The sequence below is a fragment of the Mustelus asterias genome, chromosome 12 (genome assembly GCF_964213995.1).
Source record: "Mustelus asterias chromosome 12, sMusAst1.hap1.1, whole genome shotgun sequence".
NCBI lineage: Eukaryota > Metazoa > Chordata > Chondrichthyes > Carcharhiniformes > Triakidae > Mustelus > Mustelus asterias.
This window is the reverse complement of record NC_135812.1, coordinates 11,272,608-11,297,713: the sequence shown is the minus strand read 5'-3', so window position 1 is coordinate 11,297,713 and position 25,106 is coordinate 11,272,608. Positions and strand designations below refer to the sequence as shown.

At 45.7% G+C, this 25,106-nt stretch overlaps 1 protein-coding gene across 25 annotated transcripts in view; it reads left to right on the top strand.

Moving 5' to 3' along the window:
• Nucleotides 1–22,954: 22,954 nt before the first annotated feature.
• The window catches only part of lyrm9 (LYR motif containing 9), a 56,398-nt gene continuing 54,246 nt past the window's right edge, over nt 22,955–25,106 (top strand). For 5 of the 25 annotated variants that reach the window (XR_013499077.1, XR_013499079.1, XR_013499081.1 and 2 more), the window contains exon 1: nt 23,342–24,511. Coding sequence is in view for 11 of the 25 variants with exons in the window: in XM_078224745.1 (XP_078080871.1) it covers nt 24,386–24,511 (126 nt within the window). In the remaining 14 variants the exon portion in view is untranslated. The other 20 variants (XR_013499078.1, XM_078224747.1, XR_013499087.1 and 17 more) reach the window with 17 other exon arrangements.

The window sequence follows — 25,106 nt, the reverse complement described above, 5'->3', positions numbered from 1 at the left end:
TGAGCCAGCTTCTAATCCAATTTACTACCTCCCCATGTATACCCAGCTTTGGATTGTGGGAGGAAATCAGAGCACCCTACACAAACACGGGGAGAACGTGCAAACTCCACACAGTCACCCGAGGCTGGAATTGAACCCAGGTTCCTGGTGCTGTGAGACAGCACTGCTAACCACTCTGCCATCATGCCACCACACCTACACCATCTTGGGACACTAAGGGGCAATTTAACATGGCCAATCTACCTAACCTGCGCAGGTTTGGACTGTGGAGGAAACCAGAGCACCCAGAGGAAACCCACGCAGATACGGAGAGAACGGGCAAACTCCACACAGACAGTAACCCAAGGCCAGAATTGAACCTTGGTCCCTGGTGCTGTGAGGCAGCAGTGCTAACCACTGTGCCACCATGCTGCCCTAGGATGTGGGACCTGGGATGAATAGTCACAACAGACTACGTGCTATTTAGTCATGTTGAAGGAAAGGGCAGCCCGGTGGCTCAGTGGTCAGCACTGCTGCCTCACAGTGCCAGGAACCCGGGTTCGATTCCTGGCTTGGGTCACTGTCTGTGTGGAGTTTGCACGTTCTCCCCGTGTCTGCGTGGGTTTCCTCCGGGTGCTCCGGTTTCCTCCCGCAGTCTGAAAGACGTGCTGGTTAGGTGCATTGACCTGAACAAGTGCTGAAGTGTGGCGACTAGGGGAATTTCACAGTAACTTTGTTGCAGTGCTAATGTAAGACTGACTAGTAAATAAACTTTAACTTTAAATTACTTGCCCACAATCTGGACTCAGAATATGCATTGTGAGAGTGAATTCAAAAGAATTTGTCGATCTAGCTTTACAATTAAATAAATACATTTAAATTTAGTGGGTGTACTACCTTCTTTGACACAAAGGGAATGATAGCAATATTTGTGACAGTGTGCAATATTTACTGGTTGCAGTGTACTGAGCGATGATAAAACATAGTGTTATTTGGATATAGTTGGGCTCATTCAAACCCCTGGGTGTTCCCAACGTCATCTTATTAAGAAAAGAAAAATCTGTGAAGTGAGCAAAGATAAAATTAACAAATAATAAAACTAAAAGATCACCCATGGCCCCATTTAGCTGTTTTCGTCTTTCTTCTGTATTTGCAGTTATCTACAGACTGGAACAGTAGGAGCCAGGGGTTTAACTCTTAAGCTGTTACTTCCAGACATGTTTTCAGTGTGCCGTATTCGAAATTCTAATCGTATCGGGCTGTGACTTCAACAACTTACACTGAGGCAATGCAATGAAATATTTGGACATTACATGGGGTTATGGGGATAGGGCATGGGTGGGATTGTGGTCGGTGCAGACTCAATGGGCCGAATGGCCTCCTTCTGCACTGTAGGGATTCTATGATTCTATGGTTTTTTTGCACATCTTGGGGGAGGGGAGGTAACAGACTCCAAGCTGGAGGTGAGGGAGCAGAATTAGAGGAGGTGACCAGAGTCACCAACGCAGATTCTGAAGGTGCAGGGAGATGAAAGCCAATGCCACAATAGCTTCAAGCTCTGCCACTGATGGTGAAATGAGGGATTGCACTAGACTCAAGAGCGGAGGGTGCGAGACAGAGAAGGTTGCAGAAATGATATTAGGGTGAGGTCAGATAGGGATTTGTGAATGAGAAGAAGGATTTTGGGCGGCACGGTGACACAGTGGTTAGCGCTGCTGCCTCACGGCGCCAGGGACCCGGGTTCGATTCCAGCCTTGAGTAACTGTGTGGAGTTTGCACGTTCTCCCCGTGTCTGCGTGTGTTTCCCACTCCCCACTCCAAAGATGTGCAGGTTAGGTTGATTGGCCATGCTACAATTGTCCATGAGGGTCAGGAGAATCAGCAAGGTGGGGTTGCGGGGATAGGGTTTGCGTGGGATTGTTGTCGGTGCAGGCTTGATGGGCTGAATGGCCTCCTTCTGCATTGTAGGGCTTCTCTGATACTCTGATTCCATGAAATCTGGAGGAAGGGAAGCCAGAAGAGGTTGGTGAGGACTGGGTCAAACCTGAAGCAGATGGGGGGTTGGACAGGACTGAGTCTGGGATTGAATGTAGACAAACAGAGTTCTGGCTGTGAATTTGTGCAAAGTGAATCTTGCAAGGCCAGCTATGGGGGTGAATCTTGCAAGGCCCTTGATGGGAAAAGTTGATGAAAGCAAATTACTGTGGATGCTGGAATCTGAAACCAAAAGAGAAAATGCTGGAAAATCTCAGCAGTTCTGGCAGCATCTGTAAGGAGAGAAAAGAGCTGACGTTTCGAGTCCAGATGACCCTTTGTCAAAGTTCAAAAGTTGAGATTGGAGGTAATGAAAGTCTGGGTTTCAGTGTGGTGTGGGTGAGGGAGGTTTTGAGATGAGTGGTGTTTCAGAAATGGAAGGTCAATCTTGGGTGTTTGAAACATAACTCCGAGCCAGAGAAGAATGCTGTAGTTGATCAACATGCAGTTCAGTTTGAGCTTCACCTCCTGACTTCAGTTCAGTTCAGAATTCCAATTTCAGTCTGCACAGCTAGATCTGTCAGTCAATTCTGATTGTCCACATGGGAGATTGTCAAGTGGAACTCTCACTGAAATAATGGAGAGAAAATAAAAGAAGCAAGTTAACAATTAGACAGCAAAAGAGAAAATGCTGAAAAATCTCAGCAGGTCTGGCAGCATCTGTAAGGAGAGAAAAGAGCTGACGTTTCGAGTCCAGATGACCCTTTGTCAAAGCTAAAAGGTACAGAAAGTGGGAGACATTTATACTGCAGGGTGAGGGAATGAAAGATGTGTCATAGCCACAGAAACAAGGGGAAAGGCTAAGAGGTGCTATTGGCAGTCCATAGAGAGAATAGATACCAAAAGAAAAAATGCTGGAAAATCTCAGCAGGTCTGGCCGCATCTCTAAGGAGAGAAAAGAACTGACATTTCAAGTCCAGGTTTCCCTTGGTCAAAGCATAGCTAAGCAAAGAGAATAGAAGGTGTGAATGGCCAAATGGCAGAGAAGCTGAAACCAGAGGGTAAACTGTGACAGATGAATATGTGGAGAGTGGGGGGGCAACGGGGGGGGGGGGGGGGGGGGGGGAGATGGGTGGGAGAAAGGTCAAACTGAGAAAAAGGGGGAAAAGGGAAGCAAAGGGGGGGGGGGGAAAGGGAAGCAAAGGGGGAGAAAAGGTGAGAAAAGGGGGGATAAAATGGGGGGAAACGAAAAATAAAGAAAGACAAGAAAGTAAAGTAAAGCTATTCTATTAGTCACAAGTAAGGTTTACATTAACACTGCAATGAAGTTACTGTGAAATAAAGAAATAAAAAGTAGAGAACAGTTGAAAATAAAATAAAATAAAAACAAAGGGGCCGAGGAGGGGTAGAGCCAATCATCTGAAGTTCGATGTTTGAGAGCGAAAGGCTGTAACGTGCCTCGCTGGAAGATGAGATGCTGTTCCTTCAGTTTGTGTTGGGCTTGGTTTCAGATTCCAGCATCCGCGGTCATTTGATTTTAACAAGTAGACAGCACTGACTAACTGTGATTTTAAAATGGCCAACTTGACCGAACATCTCAATGGAAACAAATTAAAACATGCTACCGTGCAAAGGGACCTGGGGGTCCTTGTGCATGAGACGCAAAAGCCCAGTCTGCAGGTACACCAGGTGATCAAGAAGGCAAATGGGATGTTGGCCTATATCGCGAGGGGGATAGAATATAAAAGCAGGGATGTCTTGATGCACCTGTACAGGGCATTGGTGAGGCCGCAGCTGGAATACTGTGTGCAGTATTGGTCCCCTTATATGAGGAAGGATATATTGGCATTGGAGGGAGTGCAGAGAAGGTTCACCAGGTTGATACCGGAGATGAGGGGTTTGGATTATGAGGAGAGGCTGAGGAGATTGGGTTTGTACTCGTTGGAGTTTAGAAGGATGAGGGGGGATCTTATGGAGACTTATAAGATAATGCGGGGGCTGGATAGGGTGGAGGCGGAGAGATTCTTTCCACTTAGTAAGGAAGTTAAAACTAGAGGACACAGCCTCAAAATAAAGGGGGGTCGGTTTAAGACAGAGTTGAGGAGGAACTTCTTCTCTCAGAGGGTGGTGAATCTCTGGAATTCTCTGCCCACTGAGGTGGTGGAGGCTACCTCGCTGAATATGTTTAAAGCGCGGATAGATGGATTCCTGATCGGTAAGGGAATTAAGGGTTATGGGGATCAGGCGGGTAAGTGGTACTGATCCACGTCAGATCAGCCATGATCTTATTGAATGGCGGGGCAGGCTCGAGGGGCTAGATGGCCTACTCCTGCTCCTATTTCTTATGTTCTTATAAGTCATATAATTATGCAATGGGACAAACAGTTCCTCTACTGCATAATTAGGCACAGTTTGTCCAGACTGTCACATTGCAAATGGGTATTTGTCTTGCTGGAATCAAGCTTCATGTTCCTTGTACGGGAAGGAAGCAAACAATTTATTTTTAAGCACACCTCAAGCAGAAGGGCTTTGATGTTTTCACTGATTAGAATTTAATTTTGTGCTCTACCAACAGGTATAAAAGGACAAGTATTTGATGAGATGAACAACACACTCTCTGGAGCCCTGGTGCAAATAGATAACCGTGAGACTCCAGTCCCCTTTAATACCTCTGCCTTTGGGGAATACTACAGGCTTTTACTACCTGGCACATACAAAGTTAAGGTATTTGTTTCAGGAACTTCCAATCCCAAGAGCTTCAGGTTGAAATACAGATCCAGAGGAAATGTTACTTACCACTGGTATGATCCAAGATCCTAATTAACCAATTGTTCTCTATATTTAACCAATTATTCTCTATAATAAACCAATACCATGTTTGCCAATGACTTAGGTGATGGAACAGAGAGCCATATATCCAGGTTTGTTGATGATACTCAGTTCGATGGTACAATCATTTTATCAATTCAGTCACGCGATGTGGACGTCGCTGGCTACACCAGCATTTATTGCCCATCCCTAACTGCCCTTGAAAAGGTGGTGATGAGCCGCCTTCTTGAACCACTGCAGTCCATGCAATGCAGATACACTCACAGAGCTTTTAGGAAGGGAGTTCCAGGATTTTGACCCAGCGACGCTGAAGGAACGGCGATATATTTCCAAGTCAGGATGGTGAGTGACTTGAAGGGGAACTGCCAGGTGATGATGTTCCCATGTCTCTGTTGTCTACATAGAAATATAGAAAATAAGTATAGAAGTAGGCCATTCAGCCTATCAAGCCTGCGCCATCATGAAATATGATCATGATTGATCATACACTTTCATCTCCCATTCCCACTTTCTCTCCATACCCCTTGATCTCTTTAGCCACAAGGCCACGTCCAGCTCCCTCTTGATCATATCTAACAAACTGACCCCCGACAGCTTTCTGTGGTAGAGAATTCCACAGATTCACAACTCTCTGAGTGAAGAAGTTCTTCCTCATCTCAGTCCTGAATGGCTTACCCCTTATTCTTGGACTGTGACCCCCAGTTCTGCACTTCCCCAACATCCGGAACGTTCTTCCCGCATCTAACCTGTTCAGTCCCATCAGGATTTTATATGTTTCCTTGTCCTTCCAACTGGTAGTATTCACGGGTTTGGAAACGATGAGCCTTGGTGAGGTTCTGCAGTTCACTTTGTAGATAATACACACTGCATCAGGTGGAGGGAGTGAATGTTTGTGAATGTGGTGCCAATCAATTGGGCTGCTTTGTCCTGGATGATGTCAAGGTTATTGAGTGTTGTGGGAGTTGCACCCATCCAGCAAGTGGAAGGTATTCCATTAAACTCCTGGCTTGTGCTTCTGGGTGGTGGATGGGCTTTGGGAGTCAGGAGACGAGTTACTGCAGGATTCCCAGCCTCTGACCTGCTCTTGTAGCCACAGTATTTATGGACATGATTCTCTGGCACTGCACGCTCATGCACAAATCCTGCTATGGTGGGTGAATCACAGGGAGAGGTGTTTTGGGAATCCCTTTGGGATTCTCCCAGCTTCCATGCCTAGTGAGGGCATGAACCAGATTAGCGTACTTAAATACTCATTTAAACATGCAGGGTCAGTTTGGAGCTGGATTCTCCCAGCTCCTCCACTTCTCCGACCCTCGGGCTCAGCAGGAACTTGGTGCGAATCACTACTGGTCACCACAAACAGAGATCAGTAGTGATGGCCATGCCAGGGGAGTTCAGAGGTCGCTAAAGCCCTCGGGTGGATGGGGAAAGGCTGGATAGTGCCCTGCTGCCCTGGCATTGCACGGTTGGCAGTGCCAAATGGAGGCCTCAGGGAGGGCATGGGGGAGGTTCTGCAGAAGGGTTGAGTGGCCTGGGGGGGGCCTGAAGAGGGAAGCCTTTGGTCACCTCATAGCACTGTGTCGCTCATTTTTGTTTGTGTGTGTGTGTGGGGGGGGGGGGGGGGGGAGGAGTGCTAGTACCAGAGATTGGGTGAGGGAGGCTTGATGCCAGCGAGTGTGGGTGTCTGAGCCGGCGAGTAGGGGTGGGTGGGAATGTAGGGTTGTCTGGGTTGGGGTGCCCTTTAAAAATGGGCACCCCAATTCCCAAGGCGTCAGCTGGCATCTTTAAGTCCTCACTTCAAAAAAAGTTCTAAGTGTGGGTGAATTGTGAACTGAGTTGCACCAAATTCCCCGGCGGGAATCTAATTGGTCTTCTGCTGGGAACAACACCTAGAAACATTTTAAGAGCATGCTGCCCTATATGCCTAGTCCATGCTGTCAAGGGCAGTCACTCTCACCTCACCTCTGGAGTTCAACTCTTTTGTCCACTTTCAAACCAAGGCTGTAACATGGTTAGGAGCTGAGTGATCCTAACAGAACCCAAACTGTGCATCAGTGAGCAGGTTATAAGCAAGTGCCGCTTGATAGCACTGTTGATGACCCCTTCCATCACTTTACTGATGATTGAGAGTAGACTAATGGGGCGGTAACTGGCCGGGTTGGATTTCTCCTTTTTGGGACAAATGTGGGTGGGAGCAGAATGTTGCAAAGGGACTTTGATAGATTTAAGATCATTGAGATGAAGATTAATGTAGGGAATTGTGAGGTCATCCACTTTGGACCAAAGCAAGATAGACCAGTGTATTTTCTAAATGGTAAGAAGCTAAGAATTGTGAGCAGAAAAACTTGGGGATCCAGGCACATAAATCACTTGAAGCTGGTGGCAAAAGCTATATTTAGAAAGCTAATGGAATGTCTTTAAATCAAGAGGGTTGGAATGCAAAGAGGAGAAGCTTTTATGAGTGGAATTTTCTGCGCAATTCGCCACCTGTTTCGCGGTGGGGGAGGTGGCCCGCCATTGGCCGGTGACAGGATTTTCTGGTTCTGTCATTGTTAATGGGGGTTCCCATTGAATGCACCCCTCGCCCCCAGGGTAACCATGGCAGAGGTGTGCTGTCAGTTGGACCGGAAAGTTCCAGCCTATGACTCTTCTGGATGAAGGTTCATCCATGGGAAAGACAAATGTTTGAAACAGATTTTAAATGAGAGTCTGAAACAAGGTGTTTTATTTCCTATAGGTACTTAAGGAAGGTTACCATCAATCAATAGTAACTCTCACCTTAAAAGACACCTCTAAATATCCATATAGTGCAACAGTTGTGAACTTTATTCTGAGGAAAACAGACGATTCGGTCAATCCAACTCTAATACCATCTTCAAACAAGTATTCTTTCAGTTCCGGAGAATTCACCAGTGTCTGCATTGGTGTGGCTGTCGGAAGTTTTCTGTGTGGAATTCTGGCTTTCTACATCGTAAAACCTCAAATAAGTACGTTGACAACATGGGTATGAAATAAAATGTTGCTATGTAAGGATATCAAGGAATATGGTTGAGTTGAGGTACAAATCAGCCACAATTTAAGTGAATGATAGAACAGGTCAGAGGGACTGAATCGTCTATTCCTGCTCCAATATTCTTACCACCAAGCTGTCTCTATCTAATAATTTAATAGCAATGAGGGCCTGGGGGACTGGTTCTTTCAAGCAATGTTGGGTTCACTGGCAAAGCCAGCATTTGTTGTCCAACCCTATTTGTTCTTGAGAATGTGACGGTGAGCTGCCTTCTGAACTGGTGTTTCTGGTGCAGGTACACCCATAGCGCTGTTAGGAAGGGAGTTCCAAAATTCTGATTTGGCAACAGTGAAGGAACAGTGTTATAGTTCCAGGTCAGGATAGTGAATGGCCTGAAGGGGAACTTGTAGGTGGTGCCATTTCCGTGTGTCTGCTGCCCTTATCTTTCTAGTTAGTAGATCACTAATTTGGAAGGTGCTGTCAAAGGAGCCCTGGTGGGTTGCTACAGGGCATCTTCTGGATCACAGAAACATAGAATCATATGGTGCAAAAGAGGGCCATTTGGCCCATCGAGTCTGCGCCGACCACAATCCCACCCAGACCCTAACCCCATGTATTTACCCTAGCTAGTCCCCCTGACACTAAGTGCAATTTAGCATGGCCAATCAACCTAACTCGCACATCTTTGGAGAGATGGTACACACTGCTACCACTGTGCAGCAATGGTGGAGAGAGTGGATGTTTAAGTTGATGAATGGGGTGCAATTTAAGTGGGCTGCTTTGTCCTGGATTGCGTTGAGCTTCTTGAATGATTTTTGTGGACAGATTTTCCACGTTGTTGGGTAGATGCGAGTGTTGTAGCTACACTGAAACAGCTCAGAGAGGCACGTGCCTCTTCAGCACTATTCCCAGATGTATAACCTTTGCAGTAACCAGTGCCGTCAGCTGTTCCTTGATATCATGTGGAGTGAATCGAATTGGAGGAAGACTGGCAGCTGTGATTCTGGGGATGTAAGTGGGGTGTCCAAGATGGATGATCCATTTGGCTGAAGATAATTGTAAATGCTTCAGCCTTCTCTTATGCACTGATGTGCTGGATTCCCTCATTATTGAGAATGAGGATTATTTTGGAGTCAGCTCCTCTGATTTCTGATCACAACATTTGGAATTAAATGGCAATTATGTGGAACAGAAGGCATTTTATGCAAATAACTGGTGCATATTTATATTAAATAATTGACAGACCATTGAATATTTTTTACATAGAACTACAGTGGGGGTTTCGTTTTATTTCTGTTGTGGGTCTTTTTGCAACTGTCAACTTGGAAATCGGCAGGCCCAATTGGAGGTGGACAGAAAATGATTGTTGATGTTATTCCTTGCTGGTGTGTTCTAATAGTTTCACAGCTGTGAATCCAACAAGTGTCCCACTACTCTTGAAACTGCCCTCTAAGGCAAGGAGGACCCTGGAGTATAATAAAAACAGAAAATTTGGAAATACTCAGCAGGTCAGGTAGCACCCATGGGGAGAGAAACAAAGTTCACCCAAAGGTGGGGGGGGGGGGGGGGGGTCTTGTTGATCTGCAGTTGGAAAACCAATAGAACCAGATTCGCTCAGTCCCAGAGCAGGATTTTCCTCCCTCTCCGCAGTGTGTTTCGCAACAGCACTGGTGGCGGGATCTTATGGTCCCGCAGTTGTCAGTGGGGTTTCCCGTGAATGCACCCCTTGCCGCCGGGAAACCCGCGGCAGGGGTGTGCCATTGGCAGGACTGTAAGATCCCACCCCCAGCATAAACGGCACCAAGATTTCAATGCCAGGGACTGACTGGCAAGTTTGATGTCCAAAAGTAACTCAGGCCGTGGGAGGTGGGGATTGCTGGCAAGGCCAGCATTTGTTGCCCATCCCTAATTGTCCTTGAGCTAAGTGGCTTGCTATGCCATTTCAGAGGGCAGTTAAGAGTTAACCACATTGCTGTGGATCAGCAATTTAGCCCGGACCGAGTCAGGATGACAGATTCCCATGTGTGAACCAGATGGGATTTTATGACAGTCATGGTCACCATTACTGAGACTAGCTTTATATTTCAGATTTATGAATTGAATTTAAGTTCCGCCATGGCGGGATTTGAACCCTAATCCCCAGTGCAATAGTCTGGGCCTTTGGATTATTAGTCTAGTGATATTACCACTAAGACACCATCTCCCCCAGTGAAATGGTTCTACAGTGTATGGAAACCTCTAAGAAGGATTTGATTTGCTTTTAATATTTGTTCCATTGTGACTGACTATTGTCTTTTTCTGGGGGGTTTTTCAGATAAAGGATTGAAAGCCCAGCCACAGCATGTGGAAGTGGGACAAACTGAGACTCCTGATTCCACTGACATGACTTGGTTTTAACCCGACTGCAGCATCTTACATCTTCAGGGCGCAGGGGTGTTTTTAGATCAGGAAAAAAACCCAATAGATTCAATGAAGAAAACATTCTTTTTTGCTTGATCCAACACTCAAGTATCTAAGTTCTCACGATTCACCTTAATCTCTCCTCGCTTTAGGAGCCCATCTCACTGTCTCTCGAAGCCGTTTGTACAGTCCATATTGATAATTCTCCCTGGTAACTCATTCCATTCACTGTGTGAAAAAAATCCATCCAGTTTTCTTTCTAACTCCTGCCCTGATAAAATCACTGCCTTTCTCCAATTTTAACTTGTGGAACTCCAACCCTTCCTCATGACAAAAAAAAAACATGGTCTAGATTAATGGTGTCAAATTTTCCAAACTCTTGAACATTCCTGCACTTGGTTATCATTTCAATGTCTGAGTGAATGTGTAATGAGCACTTCCTTCACCAATTATGTTGCTTCTAAAGACAATGAAAATGGCTCCTTCATGCTCACATACACCTTATCACATCCCTTTAACCCCACCACTCACCCATCATGAAAATCATGCAGCTTGCTCAAAAGGTAGAAGAAAGGAGAAGGAAAAGTGGGGAGGCAGAACAGAATTCAGAAAAGAAATTGAGAACTTTTTCTTTGAAACCCTTAAATAATTATCCAGGAATCCGTGGTAGTGCATTGATTCTCAGGACTGCAGTTAATCAGCGACTTCCTTCAATAACTGGAAATATTTCATCCATTCGTGGAATTGCCAAGTTCCCTTTCAAGAACTGCAGTGAACCAATTGTCATGGAACACTTAAGCATTTTGCACTGGTAAACTATAATGGCTCTTTATCACTCATTGTGTTTAGGTATTCATTGTGGCTTGGTTCCAGGAAAAGATATAGCTTTGGCGATTATTTAATATGTCTTGTGCACGCTTTCTAGCCTGGCCTGGCCCAGCTAAGTGAGTTGAGTCAAGTCACAAGTATTATTTTCAGAACGTTAGTTAGATCCCAATGGATAACCATCTCAATTGATTTGCAAAGAGCATGGTGTTTGACAGCATTTTCCAAAACTCACAATCTCTACCCACCTAGAAGGCCAAGGATAACCTATTCATGGAAACACCACCACTTGCAAGTTCCACCCCAAGTCGCCGCCCATGACTTCACTCTTTGGTCACTGTCAATGGCTCAAAGTTCTGGAACTCTTTTCCAAACAGAAGTGTTGGCTTACCACACGGACCACAGCATCACCACCATCTCAAGGGCAACGAATGCTGGCCTTGTCATCAACACCCACATCCCATGAAAGAATTAAAAATGAAACATTGAATTCAGATCAATGGCAAATATTAAGCTTGGTTTTAAAATTGATGATGTAAGCTGGAAACAACTGTGGGTGTAAGTAAAGGCCCCCCCTGGCTGGGAGGCTGCTTTTTACGCTGCCCTCTTAACACTCCAATAGTTTGTTGATAGAAAAATACATGTTCAATTATGCATTCTAAATACTGTTGCTGAATTCTGAACTCTGTCAAAATCAAAAGTGAGTATAATTAACAACACCATAATGTGTCAAAGATAATAGAAAGCACCGGACAAAAGACAGAATCTTACCCATTTTGGGGAATCTTACCAAAAAATGGCAGTGTTGATTCCAGCGCAAAAAACAGTGTGTCCCTCTCCAGAGGAACAAAATGTCGATTTTCTCTCCAGAAGGCAATTCATTTTGGTAGGACTAATTTAAATGTGGATTACAGGGTTCTGAAGACTGTGGAGGAACAGAGAGATCTTGGGGTCCATATCCACAGATCTCTAAAGGTTGCCACTCAAGTGGATAGAGCTGTGAAGAAGGCCTATAGTGTGTTAGCTTTTATTAACAGGGGGTTGGAGTTTAAGAGCCGTGGGGGTTATGCTGCAACTGTACAGGACCTTGGTGAGACCACATTTGGAATATTGTGTGCAGTTCTGGTCACCTCACTATAAGAAGGATGTGGAAGCGCTGGAAAGAGTGCAGGGGAGATTTACCAGGATGCTGCCTGGTTTGGAGGGTAGGTCTTATGAGGAAAGGTTGAGGGAGCTAGGGCTGTTCTCTCTGGAGTGGAGGAGGCTGAGGGGAGACTTAATAGAGGTTTATAAAATGATGAAGGGGATAGATAGAGTGAACGTTCAAAGACTATTTCCTCGGGTGGATGGAGCTATTACAAGGGGGTATAACTGTAGGGTTCGTGGTGGGAGATATAGGAAGGATATCAGAGGTAGGTTCTTTACGCAGAGAGTGGTTGGGGTGTGGAATGGACTGCCTGCAGTGATAGTGGAGTCAGACACTTTAGGAACATTTAAACGGTTATTGGATAGGCACATGGAGCACACCAGGATGATAGGGAGTGGGATAGCTTGATCTTGGTTTCAGATAAAGCTCGGCACAACATCGTGGGCCGAAGGGCCTGTTCTGTGCTGTACCGTTCTATCTTACCACACTCTATCACAAAAAACAGCTGGGCGTCTTTCATGCCGTCATGTAGGGGGCAGAGCCTCAACACAGCAGCAAAGCCTGGCTGCACAGAGATCGGGGTGCCATGTTTAAAGGGAGCCCCAATCAAAGCAAAAAGTAACCTCCCCCCCCCCCCCAACTGCGGAGGTATCGGGGCTACACCTAACATCCCCCCACCCCGTGATCAGAGCCGGCATTTCTCTCCCCCCCCCCCCCGGCCCTCTGCCCGTTCCCCTCCAATGGAAGCTGGCATTTGCTAGCATTTACCCTCCATTCTCCCGCTGATCGCGGCCAGCATTTACCCCTAACCCCCCATCTTCCCCTCCCCCCAATCAGGGCCAGCATCTACCCCCCCACTACCATCCCTCATCCCACCCTCCCCAATTGGAGCTGACACTTCTCCCCCCAACCAACCCCCTGCAACAGTCAGTGCAGGCAACTACTCCCTTTCCCCTGAACATTGGAGTCCTTTCCCTGTCCTCTTGCCACCCACACAGGCATCGGCAATGCCCCCTCATCCACCTCCCCCCCCCAACACGGCCATTGCTGGCATCCCCATCTGCCACCTTCATTCCTGCCCACCACCACATATAAATGAATCCCCTCCCCCACCACTTCTATGAGGGTCCCACTGGGATCCACCCCGGCACTGCCAGATGGCACTGTCGGGCTGGCACCGCTGGGTTGGCATGGGCACAGTGTCAATCTGCCGGTGTCAACCTGTGCCAGGGACATTGCCAGGCCACTGCCTGGAGATGTCCCTTTCCCCCGGGCGCTAAAATCACCTTTATGCCCCCAGGGAGATCCCTATGACAAATTGAAAGTTTATTTATTAGTCAGAAGTAGACTTACATCAACAGTGCAATGAAGTTACTGCGAAAATCCCCTAGTTGCCACACTCCGGCGCCAGTTCGGGTACTGAGGGAGAATTTAGCATGGCCAATGCACCTAACCAGCACGTCTTTCGGACTGTGGGAGGAAACCAGAGCACCCAGAGGAAACCCAAGCAGACACGAGGAGAATGTGCAAACTCCACACAGATAGTGACCCAAGGTTGGAGTTGAACCCGGATCCCTGGCACTGTAAGGCATCAGTGCTAACCACTGTGCCATCGTGCCACATCTAGGTGAAACTGTTGTAAACCTCGACAAAGTCACATCATGATGGCATGGATTGAAAGTATGCCTCGGGCTCAATAGTGGGAGAGATGGGTCTTTAATCATATATATAATAATATATTCAAATGTACGGCCACAACGGGCATGAACCTGATTATGCTGCCGGCGAGGGATGGCTAAAATCGGGTTTTGCCGGATATTGAGCGCCAGCTGCTGGTAACGTAGACGGCAAACATGGGCTCAAGATTCCACCCACTCTGTATGAACAATTATGTTTTGATGAATAATCAACAGTACAAAGACCAAACCTTGTTCCAAATCTCAAAATTTCTAGTAAGAAGTCTCACAACACCAGGTTTATTTGGTGACTCACCTGATGAAGGAGCAGCGCTCCGAAAGCTTGTGATTCCAAATAAACCTGTTGGACTTTAACCTGGTGTTGTGAGACTTCTTACTGTGCCCACCCCAGTCCAATGCCGGCATCTCCACATCAAAACTTTTAAGCAACTTCCTGCAACTTTGTGCACAGTGCACCAGGAATTGTAAAAGGTTCAGTCTTCAAGTACAAAATCACCCACCGTCGCTCTCCAGTCAGCGAGAGTGAACTTTCGATCGAAAAGTAAAGATCATTTTTTCAAATCATAGAATCCCTATAATGCAGGAGGCCATTCAACCCATCGAGTTTGCACTGACTCTCTGAAAGAGCATCTCATCCACCCTCGTCTCCCCCTATCCCTGTAACCCTGCACATTAACCTGGCTAATCCATCTTCTAGGTGTCCAGATCAGCAACAACCTGTCCTGGTCCCTCCACGCTGATGCTATAGTTAAGAAAGCTGACCAACTCAGGAGGCTCGCCAATTTTTAAAGATGCACCAATAGAAAGCATTTTTTCTGGTTGTATTACAGCTTGGTATGGCTCCTGCACAAAACTACAAAGGGTCGTGAACGAAACCCAATCCATCACGCACACCAGCCTCCCATCCATTGACTCTGTCTACACTTCCCGCTGCCTCGGAAAAGCAGCCAGCATAATTAAGGACCCCGGACATACAGTCTTCCACTTTCTTACATCGAGAAAAAAATGCAAAAGTCTGAGGTCACGTACCAACCAACTCAAGAACAGATTCTTCCCTGCTGTCAGCTGACTTTTGAATGGACCTACCTTATATTAAGTTGATCTTTCTTTGCACCCTAGCTAAGGCTGTAATACTACATTCTGCACCCTCTTATTTCCTGCTTTATGAACGGTATACTTTGTCTGCATAGCATGCAAGAAGCAATACTTTTCACTATATACCAATACCTGTGACAATAATAAATCAAATCTACTCATCTTGTGATTCTAAGGGGAAATTCACCATGCCAGTCCACCTAACCTGGACATCTTTGGAGTGTGGGAGGAAACCAGAACACCTGGAGGAAACCCACGGAGATATGGGGAGAACATGCAAACTCCACACAGTCAACCAGGCCGGAATCAAACCCGGGTCCCTGGCTCAGTGAGGTAGCAGTGCTAAGCACTGTGCCACCGTGCTGCCCAAATGATACCTGTTGCAACATGATTTGATTCTACTAATTGATGTGACAATTGTTAGTTTGACTACAAGTAGTCTGGTTTCCAGTGATTTTATGATTTGTATATTTACTTGTAATTTTAAAGCACTTTTCAAAATAAATGGTTGTTTTGAAATAAATCTCCTGCATCTGTTTTTTTTTGGAAATTAAGTACTTTTCATCTCTAGGACTGGGTTTCAGTCCAGTCCAGACTGGTTTTGATCTGCTAGCTGCTACAAGAATTCAGCAGAAAACTTGTTGGGACAGTTCCCTCTCAAATGGTTTCTCCTCTTGTGTCCTGCTTACCCTCGCCTCTGTTGAATAGTAATTGATGATATTTGCTGCACCTATGCAGGATAAAAGAGTAGAAAGTGATAGCATGTGGGTTTTGAGTGTAACAATAGAATAGGTTCATTAGGTAGCTGTTTACTCCACAATGGCTGGATCTAGACTGAATAAAACCCATAAAGTAGCCAAAGATGTCACAGACTGACCATGTATCCAAACCCTTAAAGGGACTATGTAACACACAATAACTCTCAGATATAACATCCCTCCTCCTTTGCTTCTAAGATCCCATAACAATGAATAATTATGATATCCTTACATAGTCATCAGAAAACATACATATACATTGGCAGGCAAGTTATCATCACACAGTAATTGTAATAGTTAATAGGAAAGACAATCTGGAGGGCATTTATTCTGCACTGGATGCCTGCGCACTTCAGGAATCTGATTGTCCTTGACCTTAGAGGTATTCCCAGGGTTTGTAGTGGGTGTATCCACCCCGGAAGGTGCAACAATTTCTTCAGCAGAAGGTAGACTAGTAGCAATAGATTCACCAGCTATCTCAGAGTCGACTGATTGATCCAAAGTCGCGGTTACAGTCCCTGGTGGAATAGAAGGTGGTACAGCTTGGCATTGATAGTGATAGCACTTGGGTGCATGTTGCCAATAACTGATCTGCACGTTGGCTCCAAACTAACTCATCTTCCATTTGTACAGGGTACGAGATTGGACCAATTTCAGCCAAGACAGTTGCAGGAACCCACTTCTAATTGGTGGTATAACTGAACGCTATGACTTGTTCCCCTTGCTGAAATAGGCGTATCATTTTGAATTACCTTCCCGTCATAGGATTAGTGACTGTTGATTGCGTTGTACCATTTCTGACGTCTTCTGGTATGAATAAATCGAACGTGGTTCTCAGCTTTCTGTCCACAAGTAACAAAACTGGCAAATTTTGTCTTGTTGCCTGTATGGTGTCGTGATATGTCGCCAAGAAACTGTTTAGATGACGATTTAATGAACCTTGGTCCCTAGAGCCTTTCAGTGCAGGCTTCAAGGACCAGATACATTTTTTGGCTAAACCATTCGTCGAAGGGTGGTATGGTGCTGATTTTATGTGTTGGGTACCATACTTCTTCAGATAGTCTTCGAACCATTGAACATGAATTGTGCTCCATTATTATTTACAATTTGTTCTGGTTTCCCAAATCTGGCGAAAATCTCATCAGGCTTTTTCAATGGTTTGTTTTGCAGTTGTTGACTTCATTATGACCACTTCTGACCACTTTGAGTGGGCATCAATGATAACCATGAACATGTGCTCTTCATATGGACCTGCACAATCTAAGTGTAAATGTTGCCATGGCATTTTAGGCCACTCTATGGATGTAATGGGGACAACAGCAGTGCATTCCTGACCTGTGCACATGATTGGCACAGTCCAATCTTTCCTTGGTTTGGACATTAAGTCCAGGCCCTCAAAAGTAACTTCTTGCAAGTTCTTTCATTCTGACTAGATCCAAGTGTCCTTCACGTAATTCTTCCAAAACACTTTGTCGTACATTTGGAGGAATTATCACTCTTATCCCCCACAACAGTCTTCCTCTGTGTACTGTCAACTATAATTTCCTGGCAACATATGGCTTTAAATCAGGATGTGTTCCCGCTATCCTCCTCTTAACAATGCAATGTTAGCATTCATGTCGAGAGGGCTAGAATACAAGAGCAGGGATGTATTTCTGAGGCTGTATAAGGCTCTGGTCAGACCCCATTTGGAGTATTGTGAGCAGTTTTGGGCCCCGCTTCTAAGGAAGGATGTGCTGGCCTTAGAAAGAGTCCAGAGGAGGTTCACAAGAATGATCCCTGGAATGAAGAGCTTGTCGAATGAGGAACGGTTGAGGACTCTGGGTCTGTACTCGTTGGATTTTAGAAGGATGAGGGGGGGATCTTATTGAAACTTACAGTATACTGCGAGGCCTGGATAGAGTGGACATGGAGAGGATATTTCCACTAGTAGGAAAAACTGGAACCAGAGGGCACAACCTCAGGCTAAAGGGACGATACTTTAAAACAGAGATGAGGAGGAATTTCATCAGCCAGAGAGTGGTGAATCTGTGGAACTCTTTGCCGCAGAAGGCTGTGGAGGCCAGGTCATTGAGTGTGTTTAAGACAGAGATAGATACGTTCTTGATTAATAAGGGGATCAGGGGTTATGGGGAAAAGGCAGGAGAATGGGGATGCAAAAAATATCAGCCATGATTGAATGGCGGAGCAGACTCGATGGGCTGAGTGGCCTAATTCTGCTCCTCTGTCTTATGGTCTAATGATCTTAACACCATTTCCTGTACCTCAGGATCATTTCTGGTATGTCGTTGGACTTTTAGAAGCAGTCACTGTGACGTTGTCTATCTGCGAAAAGTAAAAGATATTGGAAACACTACTTGGTGGTATGTGTCCAGCAGGTAAAGGTAAAAGTGACAATGCATTGTATTTTTCTAAGATGCTTTGTGAGCTCACAGCATTCCAAGTCAAACTTATCTTCTCCAACCAAGAATGACCAAAGAGAGCTGAAAAGTTTCCTTGGACAACGTGGAGTGGTAGTTCTGTGGTTTCCCCACTTAACTATGCTTTGACGGTGATGTATCTTCTGAGAGGTACTATTTCTTCTGTACAGGTCCTCAGGATAACATGTTGGCTTTAAGGGTAGATGCTTCAGATGCTGTTTGTAGGTGGTCCTAGGAATTAGGGAGACAGCAGCCTCCGTGTCAACCTCCATTCTGATTGATTTCCCATTCAATTTTGGAGTTATGCAAAATCAGTGTGATTCACCTTGAATCAATATTACTTTCAGCTTTAATTTTTCATCAGACTTGTGTGTTGGGTGTTCATTTATCTTGTCCTTTTCTTCTATATCCTCAGTTATTTTGGTGAAATATGTTTTATTTTTCTTCTTTGGTATATCCAGGTTGTTTTTAGAGACACTCTTTTCTGCAGAAGTTGTTTTCTTCTAACAAGTCCTGACTACGTGAGAAATCTTGCAGAATTTTTGCATTGGCTGTTCTTGCTCCTTGTTTGACACCTTACTGTGTTTACCCCAGTCCAATGCCGGCATCTCCACATCTTGCTCCAGCACTCAGCCTGTGAATGGGCTGTTTCCCTGCACAGCAATGGTACGCCTGTTGCTGGGTAGACTTCCTCTGGGTGGCACCCATGTTATGGATCCTCATGACTGCTCCTAGCTGAGAAGCCCCTGTTAAGGCAAGCTCCATTGAAATAGTTATCTCAAAGGCTATTTTAACCCTAAATTCTATTCTGTTAATAATCTTCGCTGTATAGCTTTATTTCGAAGGCCACAAATGAGTCTGTCTTGGGTAGTATCATCCAAAGAATCACCAAATTCACAATGCTCTGCAAGGCGCTTCAGGGTTGTGAAGAACTGCGCAATGTTTTCTCCATCTAACTTTTATGAAAACAAAAATGCTCTGCTGAGATCAATGGCCTTGGTGCATAATGATCTTCTAAAGTTTTGGTTAGTTCTTGATGAGTTTTACTACCAGGTTTCTCGGGATGAACCAAGCTCCTTAGTAGATACAAAGTTTTACTGCCAAGAGTACATAGGAAAACAAAATCCTCAGGTATTTTATTGGCTTGGATATAATCGTGAAATTTTCCTATTCTTCCTCGAATGGCCCAATGGCACTTTCCTGCCATTTTTCACTAGCTATAATGTGGAGATGCCGGCATTGGGCTAGGGTGGGCACAGTAAGAAGTCTCACAACACCAGGTTAAAGTCCAACAGGTTTATTTGGAATCACGAGCTTTCGGAGCGCTGCTCCTTCATCAAGTGAGTGGTTCATCTTACTATCTTTCTGCAACAACTTTGTTGGAAAATGATCTAGATTCTATGGCAGTGCGAGACAACTGTAGCAACTATTTTTCTCCAAAGACAGTGAAAAAATCTTTTCTCTCCCACTCTGCCTCCATGCCTATTCTAAAGGTATACATGGTGTGCTCCACAGCCTGAACTCCTCGGGGTGCCGGTTTAATTAACTATGGACTTTTTTTCCACCCCCACAACCTTACTGCTCTGAGATCAGGTGACATTGTCCAACCTGTCATTGATTTTGTCCGATGTCAAGACTTCCTGTTGTCTTCCAATGGTAAATGCTATTTTGATTTTTCTTGTCTTTATTTAGTTGAATAATTGACTCCTCATCGTCAGTTTTCTTTTGATCTTGTTATATTTGTTACACTTGTTACAGGATAAAAAAATAGAAAGTGACAGCACGTGGGTTTGGGGTGCAACAACAGAACAGACTTATCAGGTAGCTGTTTACTCCACAGTGGCTGAATCTAGATTCAATAAATCCTCTGAAGTAACCGATGATGTTACCGACTGACCACATGAACAAACTCTTAAAGGGACCATGCAACACACAATAACTATTATATAACAAATAATAAGTTTCTTTCTTTCCTATTCATCATTTACATTCTACTTCCACAGTAATATGGGCCACAGGCTTAGTTAGATGTGTGCACTGACAACTTGATTACACCTTTCTGCCTCCACTGTGGCTACTGTTCATGGATGAAGTGAAATTTCTTCCTGCTCAACACTGGGAAAACCAAAAATCATCTTTTTCACCTTCCACTACCAACGCATACATATCTCCATCCACCACCATGCCTCCCCCCAACTTAATCATCTCTTCTGCTGCCATGTCTTAAATGGATTCTTAGCTATGTTATCTTCTTTTCCCCTCTAATTCAGCTGTTTGAGTTAGAAACAAAATTATTCTTACTCCAGTATTACCTTCCAGTTAGCTTTACACCAAAACATTGCCCTATTCTGCTCTGCTTTAATGATTATTAAACCTACAGGAAACATGTATACATAGATTGTGTGAAACACCTACTGCCTGGTGCATAACTTTGGAAAAACGCAAAGCCAAGTTTGAAACTGGCTCCTCGTAAAGGGGGTGTGGGCATGGAGTGGGGAGCATGGTGTGTTGGATAGCTATTAATCATAGAAACCCTACAGCACAGAAAGAGGCCATTCGGCCCATCGAGTCTGCACCGACCACAATCCCACCCAGGCCCTTCCTCTATATATTTGCCCACTAATCCCTCTAACCTACACATCTCAGGACACTAAGGGCAATTTTAGCATGGCCAATCAACCTAACCCGCACATCTTTGGACTGTGGGAGGAAACCGGAGCACCCGGAGGAAACCCACGCAGACACGAGGAGAATGTGCAAACTCCATACAGGCAGTGACCCAAGCCGGGAATCGAACCCAGGTCCCTGGAGCTGTAAAGCAGCAGTGCTAATCACTGCGCTACCATGCCACCCCGCCACCCTTTAGTGTCTGAACACTTATGATACAGTACAATGGAACCATTTGCAGAAGATATTTCTGGGAGACTTATAAATTTGGATGTCAGCAGTGCACTCATAGACTAGGAATTTTTATGCACAATCTGAAGTGCTGGTTAGGTGAATTGGCCATGCTAAATTCTCCCTCAGTGTACCCGAACAGGCTCTGGAGTGTGGCGAATAGGGGATTTTCACAATAACTTTATTGCAGTGTTATGTAAGCCTGCCCGTGACTAATAAATAAACTTTACTTTAAATACAAATTTTATCTATATAATGTCTTTAGAATCATAGAATAGAATCCCTACAGTACAGAAGGAGGCCATTCAGCCCATCATGTACGTACCGACCACAATCCCAATCAGGTCCTTTTCCTGGAACCCCATGCATTTTCCCTGCTAATCCTGAAGATTTCATTGAGAAAGGGCAACATGAGTCAATCGCTTCTCGGCCTTTTAGCTAAGATCAAGTGTAATATTGACATGCTGCACTTGGTTGAAGTCATGAGGTTACACTGAGGCTTCATTTGAAGCAATTTTTTAAAGCAGCATCTCGGCCTTTTGGCTAAGATGCAAATGAGATCAAACCTTGGAGAAGGTGCAATGCCTACTCCAATCAGCTTGGATCGTGTAGATCAAGCCCAAGACAGGAAATGAGAGGCCTGTCTTGTTAGCTTGGATCTGGAATGTCTCACTTGCTGAGACTCTGAATTGGACTTTGATTGGATAGAATTGGATATATAAACAAAAAAAAACGAGTCAATCTTTTTGGCTAAACCAAATAAGCTAAATCAAATTAACTAAGGGACAAATTAAAAGGGGCAAAAGGAGGGGAACCGCCTGAAAAAAACCCAAAAGAAACTTAAAACATCAAATTAAATTGTGTTTAAAGGGGTCGATAATACAACCCAGCCCCTGTGGTGCCCAGCTGGCATGGAAGGCATCGACAGTGCCCTCGGACACAGGATGCTCCCTCTCCAAGGACACCCGACCACGAATGTAGCCGCAGTAGAGGGGCAAACAGTCAGGTCGGACGACCCCCTTGGTCGCCCGCTGCCTAGACTAGTTGATGGCAAGCTTTGTCAGGCCCAGGAGCAGGTTCAGGCAACGTGAGTCCTGGCCCATATTTAACCCTCGGTCATGAAAAACAGATCATCTGGTCATTCATTGCTTGTGTGTGGGAGCTTGCTGTGCGCAAACTGTAGCTTCCTAACACAGTGATTCCGTTTCAAAAGTGCTTCATTGGCTGTTAGTCGCTTTTAGGGTGGGGGTGGGTGGGGTGGGGGTGTGCCATGAAAGGCGCTATATAAATGCAAGCCTTTTTTAAACAGGAGTTTCTTACATGTCCTCTTTTTAGGTCAAACCAAACCAAGTAAACAAACTCAGATTAAATCAGGACAAAGTAAAAGGGGCAGCTCCCCAAAAAGGAGGGGGAACAGCCCGAACAGAAATCAAAGTACAAAGGAAACTTAAAAACATCAAATTAAAATGTGATTATTGGGGTCAATAATGCACCCCAACCCCTGCGGTGCCCAGCGGGCGCGGAAAGCGTCAACCTCGCCCGTGGACACCGCATGCTCCCTCTCCAGGGACACCTGGCCGCGAACGTAGCCGCAGTAGAGGGGCAAACAGTCAGGTCGGACGACCCCCTCGGTCGCCCGCTGCCTAGACTAGTTGATGGCAAGCTTTGTCAGGCCCAGGAGCAGGTTCAGGCAACGTGAGTCCTGGCCCATATTTAACCCTCCGTCATGAAAAACAGATCATCTGGTCATTCATTGCTTGTGTGTGGGAGCTTGCTGTGCGCCAACTGTAGCTTCCTAACACAGTGATTCCGTTTCAAAAGTGCTTCATTGGCTGTTAGTCGCTTTTAGGGTGGGGGTGGGTGGGGTGGGGGTGTGCCATGAAAGGCGCTATATAAATGCAAGCCTTTTTTAAACAGGAGTTTCTTACATGTGCAGATGGTTCCAGTCAGTGGGTGCGTGGCTCCTTTAAATCTGCCGCTGCCGGCGCTGGGAGGAGGAGGAGCTGCCTCCATGGGCCCGGGGATTGGAGAGCGGGCTGGAGGGAGGTGAGTGCGGCCCCGGCCGGGCTACAGTGTGCTGGGGGTGTCGGTGGCTGGTGTCAGCGCGGCTCCGGTCAGTCTGCAGCCCGGTTGCCGAGCCTGAGGCCTGTCCCGGTTGCCCCGGGTTACCGAGCCTGAGGCCTGTCCCGGGTTACCGAGGCCTCGGCTGCTAAAAGGCGCCTCTCACAGTGGAAGGTGACTTGAAGGCCGCTCCCCTGGAGGTTGGGTTGGATTAAATTAATCTAATCAAGAAGGTTTGATTTTTTAAAATGTCCCTTTTCAGTGAGGGGCAGAATCATAGGATCCCGCAGTGCGGAAGGAGGCCATTCAGCCCATCAAGTCTGCACCCACCACAATCCCACCCAGGCCCTATCCCCATAACTCCATGCATTTACCCTCGCTAGTCTCCCTGACACTAAGGGACAATTTAGCACGGCTAATGCGCCTAACCTGCACATCTTTGGAGTGTGGGAGAAAACCGGAGCACCTGGAGGAAACCCACGCAGACACTGGGAGAATGTGCAAACACCGCACAGACAGTGACCCAAGCCGGGAATCGAACCTGGGTCCCTGGTGCTGTGAGGCAGCAGTGCCAACCACTGTGCTGCCCTGTGGCCTCAATCCCTGCATGGAGCTCCTGCCCACTCGTCATGCTTATGGAGTGGTGGGTAACTTGAGCCCTTCCTGTTACCCTTATTCTATGTGGTTTAGTAAATTAAAAACTTGTTTTCCGCTTGTGCCTTTCAGAAAAAAGGGCTTCCCAAAGCACTTCAAAGCCAAAGAAGCACTTTTGAAGTGCCATTGCTGTTGTAGTTTAAGACACCGGGGCAACCAATCTGTGCATGGCAAGAGCCCACAAACAGCAAAGTGGTAATCATGCAATCCCTACAGTGCAGAAGGATGCCATTTGGCCCATCAAGTCTACACCAAACCTCTGACAGCAATTTACCCAGACCCCATCCCCGTAACGCCACATATTTACCCTGCTAATTCCCCTAACCTACACGTCTTTGGATTCTAAGGGGCAATTTAGCATAGCCAATCCACCTAACCTGCAAATCTTCGGACTGCGAGAGGAAACCGGAGCATCCGGAGGAAACCCATGCAGACACGGGATGAATGTGCAAACTCCACACAGACTAGTCACCTAAGGCAGGAATTGAACCCGGGTCCCTGGCACTGTGAGGCAGCAGTGTTAACCATTGTGCTGCCAAATGACTAGATCTAATAACTGGATAATTTGCTTTCAGTAGAAGGAAAAGCCAGTTCAACATTGGAGCCTTGACTGATCAAGGAAATAACATAAGCATAGAATGCCCCCTTTGCCAGGTGCAGAACTTGTGCGGACGCCTGTCCAGTTGTACCGTTATCTCTTTCGATGCTGCAAGCAACTTCCTGCAGAAAACCTACAGCGGCACTACAAACATGCAATAAGGCAGGTGTGTAAAACGTTGAAAATCCACCTTTTTATTTCAGTATTTTTGGGGTAATTGATCACAGGGTGGGACTTGCAGTATATTTAAAATCACAATTAATTTGAATTCATTAGATTTTTTTTTTTAAATTCTGGAGATGTTGGTATCCATGGAGGGAAGGAGAGTGCAGAATCATCGAATATTGCAACACAGCAGTTCATGGCTGGGATTCTCCGGCCTCCCAGCTGCGTGTTTCTCACCAGAGCGAGGTGGTGCGTTGATTGCCTTCTTTTTAGGTCAAACCAAATAAAGGTTGATTGCAAGCGGCAGGATTCTCTGGTCTCGCCGCTGTCAATGGAAATTTCCATTGATGTCACCCCACTCCAGCAGGAAACCTGCAGGCAGGGGTGCCCTGCTGGTGGGACAGGAGAATCCCGCCTGCATGAACGCTGGAGACTTGTGGCCATGCTTTTTACCTATACCTTTAAAACTGATTTTTCACCCCACCCCAATTTTGAGGATTAGAATCTAATAACTCACTGTTCTTATTCTATACATATGATGTAGCTTTCTTCCATACTTTTCATCCCATAATAAGCCACATTTTCTTCCATTAGAT